Source organism: Babylonia areolata, chromosome 28, assembly GCF_041734735.1.
Source record: "Babylonia areolata isolate BAREFJ2019XMU chromosome 28, ASM4173473v1, whole genome shotgun sequence".
Lineage (NCBI taxonomy): Eukaryota > Metazoa > Mollusca > Gastropoda > Neogastropoda > Buccinidae > Babylonia > Babylonia areolata.
The window spans coordinates 27,092,467-27,102,925 of record NC_134903.1 but is presented as its reverse complement, the minus strand read 5'-3'; the positions used below and the strand labels follow the sequence as shown (position 1 = coordinate 27,102,925).

The 10,459-nt window shown below is 44.0% G+C and overlaps 1 protein-coding gene across 1 annotated transcript in view; it reads right to left on the bottom strand.

The window, feature by feature from the left end:
* Positions 1–10,459, bottom strand: part of LOC143301840 (exocyst complex component 8-like) — a 53,385-nt gene that overhangs the window by 25,534 nt on the left and 17,392 nt on the right. Inside the window, exons 7-9 of the mRNA XM_076616257.1 lie at positions 8,703–8,847; positions 6,037–6,183; positions 4,342–4,393 (exon numbers count right to left, since the gene is read on the bottom strand). Coding sequence (XP_076472372.1) covers positions 4,342–4,393; positions 6,037–6,183; positions 8,703–8,847 — 344 coding nt within the window. The remainder of the gene's footprint in view (positions 1–4,341; positions 4,394–6,036; positions 6,184–8,702; positions 8,848–10,459) is intronic.

Sequence of the window (10,459 nt, the reverse complement as noted above, 5' to 3'; positions counted from 1 at the left end):
TAGTCAAATAAGAATTCCTAATAGCTGACGATAGACTAACCCCCCCCCCCCCTCCCCACACACACATACTCATGTTAAGACAATAGGGTATTGCACAACAATATTTACAAATGAAAACATCCAACAAAAAAAAAAGGTATATATCACTAAAAATGACATGCGCGCACGCACACACACACACACACACACACACATTAAGACCATAAGGTATTGTACAACAATACATTTATAAAAACATCCAGGGAATAAATCATGTAAAAGTAAAATGCACACACACACACACACACACATGCACACACACAACACACATGCACACACATTAAGACCATAAGGTATTGTACAACAATACATTTATAAAAACATCCAGGGAATAAATTGTATATAAAATTATAATGCACGCACAAACACACACACTCACACACACACACACACACACACACACACACACACACAACACAACACACATGCACACACACACACACACACTCACACACTCTCTCACACACACACACACACACACACACACACACTGTGTCGCCACTGAGCGAAGCACCACCCAGTCTATCTGTCCATGTTTGACTCTATATTTGATTCTCCCCCTGCCCCTCCCCCCCCCCCCCCCCCCCCTGCCCCCACCCCCCACACCCTCCTGCCACCCCGAAAAAAACAACAACCAAAAATAGTGTCAATCGCTATTCAATCTGTTTAACAGCTGTTTGACTAAATGGTCAATTCTCACACTGCCCCAAAAAAACTTATTAAAAAAAACCCCTTTAATCAAATTGTATCAGTTCAGTTCAGGTGGGTTGAGAGGGTGAGAGTGTAGGGGTGATATGTGTGTGTGTGTGTGTGTGTGTGTGTGTGTGTGTGTGATGTGTGTGTGTGTGTGTGTGATGTATTTGTGTGCATGTGTGTGTGTGTGTGCATGTGTGTGTGTGTGTGTGTTTGTGTGTGTGTGATGTGTGATGTGTCTGTGCAAGTGTGTGTGTGTGTGTGTGTGTGTAACATGTGTGTCCACGATGTGTGTGAGTGCACGTGCACACATGCATGTGTTTGTGCGTGTGTGCATGCATGTGTGTGTTTGCATGTGAGTGTGTATGTAGGCACGTGTGTGCTTGCATGTGTGTGTTTGCATGTGAGTGTGCATGTAGGCACGTGTGTGCTTGCATGTGTGTGTTTGCATGTGAGTGTGCATGTAGGCACGTGTGTGCTTGCATGTGTGTGTTTGCATGTGAGTGTGCATGTAGGCACGTGTGTGCTTGCATGTGTGTGCTTGCATGTGAGTGTGCATGTAGGCACATGTGTGCATGCATGTGTGTGTTTGCATGTGAGTGTGCATGTTGGCACGTGTGTGCTTGCATGTGTGTGTTAGCATGTGAGTGTGCATGTAGGCACGTGTGTGCATGCATGTGTGTGTTTGCATGTGAGTGTGCATGTAGGCACATGTGTGCATGCATGTGTGTGTTTGCATGTGAGTGTGCATGTAGGCACGTGTGTGCTTGCATGTGTGTGCTTGCATGTGAGTGTGCATGTAGGCACATGTGTGCATGCATGTGTGTGTTTGCATGTGAGTGTGTATGTAGGCACGTGTGTGCTTGCATGTGTGTGTACCTATCAGAGCGGATATCTTCCACAGAATTTTGCCAGAGGACAACACTTTTGTTGCCTTGGGTTCTCTTCCAGTGCACCAACTGCGTGCTGCATATAGGGACCTGGGTTTATCGTCTCATCCGAACGACTAGATGTTCAGTTTGAGTTTCCAGTCACACTTGGGAGAAAGGCTGAGAGCGGGATTTGAACCCAGATCCTGAGACACACACTGTACCGGCACATCAACGTCTTCACACACTGTACCGGCACATCAACGTCTTCACTCACTGTACCGGCACATCAACGTCTTCACTCACTGTACCGGCACATCAACGTCTTCACTCACTGTACCGGCACATCAACGTCTTCACTCACTGTACCGGCACATCAACGTCTTCACTCACTGTACCGGCACATCAACGTCTGTACCGGCACATCAACGTCTTCACTCACTGTACCGGCACATCAACGTCTTCACTCACTGTACCGGCACATCAACGTCTTCACACACTGTACCGGCACATCAACGTCTGTACTGGCACATCAACGTCTTCACACACTGTACCGGCACATCAACGTCTGTACTGGCACATCAACGTCTGTACTGGCACATCAACGTCTTCACTCACTGTACCGGCACATCACCGTCTTCACACACTGTACCCGCACATCACCGTCTTCACTCACTGTACCGGCACATCAACGTCTTCACTCACTGTACCGGCACATCAACGTCTTCACTCACTGTACCGGCACATCAACGTCTTCACTCACTGTACTGGCACATCAACGTCTTCACTCACTGTACCGGCACATCAACGTCTTCACTCACTGTACCGGCACATCAACGTCTTCACTCACTGTACCGGCACATCAACGTCTTCACTCACTGTACCGGCACATCAACGTCTGTACCGGCACATCAACGTCTTCACTCACTGTACTGGCACATCAACGTCTTCACACACTGTACTGGCACATCAACGTCTGTACCGGCACATCAACGTCTTCACTCACTGTACTGGCACATCAACGTCTTCACTCACTGTACTGGCACATCAACGTCTGTACTGGCACATCAACGTCTTCACTCACTGTACTGGCACATCAACGTCTTCACTCACTGTACCGGCACATTAACGTCTGTACCGGCACATCAACGTCTGTACTGGCACATCAACGTCTTCCCTCACTGTACCGGCACATCAACGTCTGTACCGGCACATCAACGTCTTCGCTCACTGTACCGGCACATCAACGTCTTCACTCACTGTACCGGCACATCAACGTCTTCACTCACTGTACTGGCACATCAACGTCTGTACCGGCACATCAACGTCTTCACTCACTGTACTGGCACATCAACGTCTGTACCGGCACATCAACGTCTTCACTCACTGTACCGGCACATCAACGTCTTCACTCACTGTACCGGCACATCAACGTCTTCACTCACTGTACCGGCACATCAACGTCTGTACTGGCACATCAACGTCTTCCCTCACTGTACCGGCACATCAATGTCTTCCCTCACTGTACCGGCACATCAATGTCTTCACTCACTGTACCGGCACATCAACGTCTTCACTCACTGTACCGGCACATCAATGTCTTCACTCACTGTACCGGCACATCAACGTCTTCACTCACTGTACTGGCACATCAACGTCTGTACTGGCACATCAACGTCTTCCCTCACTGTACCGGCACATCAACGTCTTCACTCACTGTACCGGCACATCAACGTTTTCACTCACTGTACTGGCACATCAATGTCTTCACTCACTGTACTGGCACATCAACGTCTTCGCTCACTGTACTGGCACATCAACGTCTTCGCTCACTGTACCGGCACATCAACGTCTTCACTCACTGTACCGGCACATCAACGTCTGTACCGGCACATCAACGTCTTCGCTCACTGTACCGGCACATCAACGTCTTCGCTCACTGTACCGGCACATCAACGTCTTCGCTCACTGTACCGGCACATCAACGTCTTCACTCACTCTGGACGACAAGTTTTCTCCCTTGCTTTTCTCCACAAACAGCCCATTTGTAAGGGTTTGGAAAAAAAAAATTACAAAAAATACAAAATACAGAGTAAGAAAATGAAACTTTCAGAACTGGTTTATTATGTGTTGAGCTATTACATATAAAAAAAACCCAACAAATTTCTCATCTTATTTTTACAGTTTTGCCATATGTAGAAAATACTGCCAATTTTTCACCCCAAATCACCATACCCATGCTCGCTTTCTGCATTAAATTCGCTTTCTTCTTCATCATCATCCACCTCTTCAATGTCCGACCATTCAGTTTGGAGCATTTCAAGTACTTTGGCAACACTAAAACGTTGCCATCGCTGCCTTGTTTGCTTCACAACATTTTGAGAAGAGCCCGCTTTGCTGACAGGCTGGCACGCAAGCAGACGACCGGTCAGTGACTTTGTCAGCGTGTGTGCAAGACGGGCCACACATGGCAGGCTGACCAATCATACCATTCGATTGTGGAGTGACCCAGAACAGCGCACTCTGCTTGGCTAATCACAAAATCACGTGTACAGCGCGTGATGGATTTTTATTTCTTGAAAATGCTATTCCATTCCGTCGTCTGAAACCGAATACATTTTATGTAGGAATGCTCATACATTCCTTCGTCCGGAGAGAGTCAACCATTCTACCACCTTCCTCCTTTGAAACCAGCCAAACAAACAAACAAACAAACAAGCAAACAAGCAAACCCACTCACTTGAATTCCTTCAAGGCTGGACCCTTGGGACAATCCTTCAGAAACTCGGTCACTGTGGAAAAAACAACAAGAAGAAATGCACACTTAAAAAAAACACCGAGGTAGAGGAGGAAGTGGAGGCTGCAGGCCGGTGTTGTTGTTTACCGGGCCCAAAGTAGAGGGCCCAGAGTGTCCATGAATCGATTGTGATCGCGCCTTAATTTTAGCCCGATCGCCCAATCGAGCTACATAATCATGCGACCTGTTGGAAGGCCTAATTAGACAAACAACAAGGACACCAAGGAGTCAACAGATAGAAAAAAATACGAAAAAACATAGCCGTATGCGGAGCACAGGAACAGGTGTCGAGATGGCTGCCGGAAAAAGAGGGCACTAGCTAGCGGAACAAAGGGGAGGTTACCTACTTCCGGGAGGTTATCGGCCGTAGTTACTCTCTTTTTCTCCGCATAGGCGGATAGTAGTTTGCACAGGACAGGAATGTCAGACCCCTGCCGGAGTCTGTACTAGTTGGGTCACGGTTAAGTATGTGTAATTAAATGCACACTTAAAAAAAACAAAGCACTTCTTGGTGAAGAGGTCTCAATCCGTAACCCCACCGTCCGCACGTTTGTGAGTTATGTATGTGTGAGTGTGAGAGTAAAAGGATGAGCAGTTAGTAGGGGGCTTAGAAGGTGGTGTGCTAAGTACGTTAAAACAGAACAGGCACCACTGAACACCACCGAAGTGACTCAGCAACAGTGCAGGGTCTCCTCTGGTGTGTAGCCTCCTGGCGACCTAACATCGATGGTTGCCTGCAGACTGCCGACGCTGGAACTATGACGGACGAACCCGGGTGTGTCCGTGTATGGGGGAATCTAAATGAGCGGCGTGGGAGTAATGCCACTGAAACGGTGCAGATGATGGGACAGCTAAAAAAAAAAAAAAAAAAAAAAAAGGTTCAGCAGCGAAAAAAACAACAACCCTGGTCTTTTTCATGTAATGATTGATGTGGATACTTATATAGCGCCTATCCTCGGTCAGAGACCAAGCTCTAAGCGCTTTACATACACGGGGACATTTGCACCACAGGCTGCCTACCTGGGTAGAGCCGACTGACGGCTGCCACTGGGCGTTCATCATTCGTTTCCTGTGTCATTCAATCAGATTTCAGACGCACACACATACACACTCAAACAGACATGTAACATTTTACGTGTATGACCGTTTTTTTTATTTATTTATCCCGCCATGTAGGCAGCCATACTCCGTTTTCGGGGGTGTGCATGCTGGGTATATTCTTGTTTCCATGACCCACCGAACGCTGACATGGATTACAGGATCTTTAATGTGCGTATTTGATCTTCTGTGTGCACATACACATGAAGGTGGTTCAGGGACTAGCAGGTCTGCACATATGTTGACCTGGGAGATCGGAAAAATCTCCACCCTTTACCCACCAGGTGCAATGAGATTCGAACCCGGGACCATCAGATTGAAAGTCCAGCGCTTTAACCATTTGGCTATTGCACCCGTCAATGACTTTAGCATACATGAAGGTATTTCTGTCATGTATATGGAAAAAAAATTATGCATCTATAATCCTTTGTGCAGGATAAAGGAATACACTGTACATTTTTTAAAGAAAAGAACCTTCGCTGCAAGGGGGAAAAAAAAAGAAGAAAAAGAAATAAAAAGCAAGAAAAAAAAAAGCCAAACCTCTGTCGATGGTGTCCACGGCCCCCTCAAAGTTCCGCTGGGCGATCAACATATCCAGATCTTCTGGTAGCTCCTGCAGCCAATCAGCTTGCAGGAAATCGGTGTCCATGGTAACTGGCGCCTCCTCCGCAGCCTCTTTTGAGCCCGCTGCAAAACGTCCCGAGTTTTGACAAGGTTACTTCTTCTTCTTTGTTCGTAGGCTGCAACTCCCACGTTCACTCGTATGCAGACGAGTGGGCTTTTACATGTATGACCGTTTTTACCCCACCATGTGTGCATGCTGGGTATGTTCTTGTTTCCATAACCCACCGAACGCTGACATGCATTACGGGATCTTTAACGTGCGTATTTGATCCTCTGCTTGCATATACACACGAAGGGGGTTCAGGCACTAGCAGGTCTGCACATATGTTGACCTGGGAGATCGTAAAAATCTCCACCCTTCACCCACCAGGCGCCGTCACCATGATTCGAACCCGGGACCCTCAGATTGACAGTCCAACGCTCAGACGATTTCAAGACATATCCCCACCCTCATTCGTATGAGATGATAAACTGAGGTCCCGTGTGCAGCATGCACTTAGTGCACATAAAAGAACCCACGGCAACAAAAGGGTTGTTCCTGGCAAAATTCTGTAGACAAATCCACTTCGATTGGAAAAACAAATAAAAAAAAAACAGCACGCAGGAAAAAAAACAAAAAAAATGGATGGCGCTGTAGTATAGCGACGCGCTCTCCCTGGGGAGAGCAGCCCGAATTTCACACAGAGAAATCTGTTGTGAAAAAAAGAAATACAAATACATTTAAATACATTCAACCTTCTCCACCCCCACCCCCCACCCCCACAACACTCCCTCCCCACCCATCCCACAAAAAAGTAACAACAAAACACTCACAAACAAAACCTCTACACATCTGCACCTCATGGCAAACAACAACAACAAAACAATCACAAACAAAACCTCTACACATCTGCACCTCATGGCAAACAACAACAACAAAACAATCACAAACAAAACCTCTACACATCTGCACCTCATGGCAAACAACAACAACAAAACAATCACAAACAAAACCTCTACACATCTGCACCTCATGGCAAACAACAACAACAACAAAACAATCACAAAACAAAACCTCTACACATCTGCACCTCATGGCAAACAACAACAACAACAAAACAATCACAAAACAAAACCTCTACACGTCTGCACCTCATGGCAAAAACAACAACAACAAAACAATCACAAACAAAACCTCTGCACATCTGCACCTCATGGCAAAAAATAACAAAACAATGGCAAACAAAACCTCTACACATCCATCTGCACCTCAGGGCAAAAAATAACAAAACAATCACAAACAAAACCTCTACACATCCATCTGCACCTCATGGCAAAAACAACAACAACAAAACAATCACAAAACAAAACCTCTACACATCTGCACCTCATGGCAAAACAACAACAACAACAAAACAATCACAAAACAAAACCTCTACACATCTGCACCTCATGGCAAAAAACAACAACAAAACAATGGCAAACAAAACCTCTACACATCTGCACCTCATGGCAAAAAACAACAACAACAAAACAATCACAAAACAAAACCTCTACACATCTGCACCTCATGGCAAAACAACAACAACAACAAAACAATCACAAAACAAAACCTCTACACATCTGCACCTCATGGCAAAAAACAACAACAAAACAATGGCAAACAAAACCTCTACACATCTGCACCTCATGGCAAAAAACAACAACAAAACAATGGCAAACAGAACCTCTACACATCTGCACGTCATGGCAAAAAAAACCCAACAAAACAATGGCAAACAGAACCTCTACACATCTGCACCTCATGGCAAAAAAACCCCAACAAAACAATGGCAAACAGAACCTCTACACATCTGCACGTCATGGCAAAAACAACAAGAACAACAAAACAATCACAAACAAAAACCTCTACACATTTGCACCTCATGGCAAAAAACAACAACAAACAAACAAAAAAAACCGAAACAAAAAAAACAACAACAAAACAATGGCAAACAGAACCTCTACACATCTGCACCTCATGGCAAAAAAACCCCCAACAAAACAATGGCAAACAGAACCTCTACACATCTGCACCTCATGGTAAAAAACCCCAACAAAACAATGGCAAACAGAACCTCTACACATCTGCACCTCATGGTAAAAAACCCCAACAAAACAATGGCAAACAGAACCTCTACACATCTGCACCTCATGGTAAAAAACCCCAACAAAACAATGGCAAACAGAACCTCTACACATCTGTACCTCATGGCAAAAAAAAACTCAACAAAACAATGGCAAACAGAACCTCTACACATCTGTACCTCATGGCAAAAAAAAACTCAACAAAACAATGGCAAACAGAACCTCTACACATCTGCACCTCATGGCAAAAAAAAACTCAACAAAACAATGGCAAACAGAACCTCTACACATCTGCACCTCATGGCAAAAAAAAACCCCAACAAAACAATGGCAAACAGAACCTCTACACATCTGCACCTCATGGCAAACCCCCCCCAACAAAACAATGGCAAACAGAACCTCTACACATCTGCACCTCATGGCAAAAAAACCCAACAAAACAATGGCAAACAGAACCTCTACACATCCACACTCACAGCCAGGGAGGATGCACTTGTCCCCGGTGGGCGAGAGAGGGGAGGGGCTCAGCTGATCGGAGAGACGATTGGTCGCTTCTTTCTTCTGCTTGTCCTTGAGGGCCTTCTTCTTCTTGGTGTCCTCCAGAATGTCCAGCCACTGACGCTGTCACACACACAACGGTACTGTGTTTAGAGGCCAGTAGTAAATGTTTTGTTTTATCGAAATTTCAAAAGTGGATTTGGTAGAGAAACATATATAAAGTCAAATGCCTGATAATTACGTTATCAGCTTCTTCAGATTTCGAAGTAGTAATCATAAGCTGGGAATAGAAACAGGGAGACACAAAGGCATACCACGATGTCTGTGATTGGTGATGAGTTTCATTTTATAATGGAATGTCCCAATTATGATCAGTTACGAAACAGATATGTTCCTGAAAAGTATTTGTCTCCAAAATCGGTTTTTAATTTTTGTAATATGCTCAAAGGAGGCAAAAAAGTCATTTTAGCTGCAAGATGATTAGATCTGCAAATGTTGCCTCGCTATACTTTTGGAGTTAAAAGACATTTGTGTAGGTGGCGGCAGTGAAAATTTAAATATTCATTACAATGACTGAAATGTGATTTTTGGCAAACAACATGACAATATAAGAAAAACAAAAAAAAAAGTAAGTGAATATCTTGATTGGTTCTGAAGATATTCCATTTTAAAGATGTGACGATGCGTACATGCTGTTAGTACTTAATATTCTCACATTTTCACAGTTATATTATACTGTCCATGAGGGTACTGTAATGAAAACTCATATACTTTTAAAAACCATATGATAATGGTATATTGCACAAGAAAACACTAACACTTCAGCAGCAAAGAAACTGGAAAATATGTCTGTCAAAGTAGGAGGAAATAGAAAATCAAGACGTGTCAATGTGTACAGAATAGCAACTTTGAAGGTCTACAGCACTGAAACGAATAGACAGTTGCATTTCAAAATAAAATATCTTGCAGATTACATCACAGAAAGTGCACTGAATTTTTTTCAGGCAGGACAGTTGACTGAATTTTAAGTATCAGAGTCTCAAACTTTGAAAAATCTTCAATTTGACCAGTGGAAAAAAGACTGTTTATTGGGGTAGCATGCTGCAAAGATGAATATTTCAGTAACTGTCACAAGTAGGACCATGAAATTTTGTGTGTGTATTAAGTGAAATGTCAGCTTTCAAAATAAATTAAAATCAACCTTAAAACTTCCCTCTAAAGTTGGCAGAAAAGGAATGATACCTGATTTTCTCATTAAAAAAGGGTGCATGCTGCAGATGAGACTTCTTCAAAATTTTTGTTTTTGAAAAAAATATTGAAGTTGCAGCCACAATAAGTTACCAGTGGTCTAGGCTGATCATCTTCTTCAAAATTACTACAAATTTTTAAATGAATGCAACTTGAGAGCATTATACAGAATGGGTAGGTTGATGGGGCATTCCACAACAAAGGTTCCCAGGAGGGAGCAAATATTACATAAGTTGCTAGCAAAAATGACAGATATATGAATCTATTTTCTTTCAGCTCTCTAGTTTTTTCTTCCATCCATGAACCCAGTCATGCATTTCATTATAGAAGAAACACAATAAATAAGAAATAAAAGGTGGATGATGCACCTTTATTTCTTCACAAAATGGCATTCACAAGAGAAAATGCACACCAAAAAATCTCTCATTTTTTGGCACTCACAGGTTTCCTGGCATCAGCAATAACATGCTGCTCACTACCTGAGATG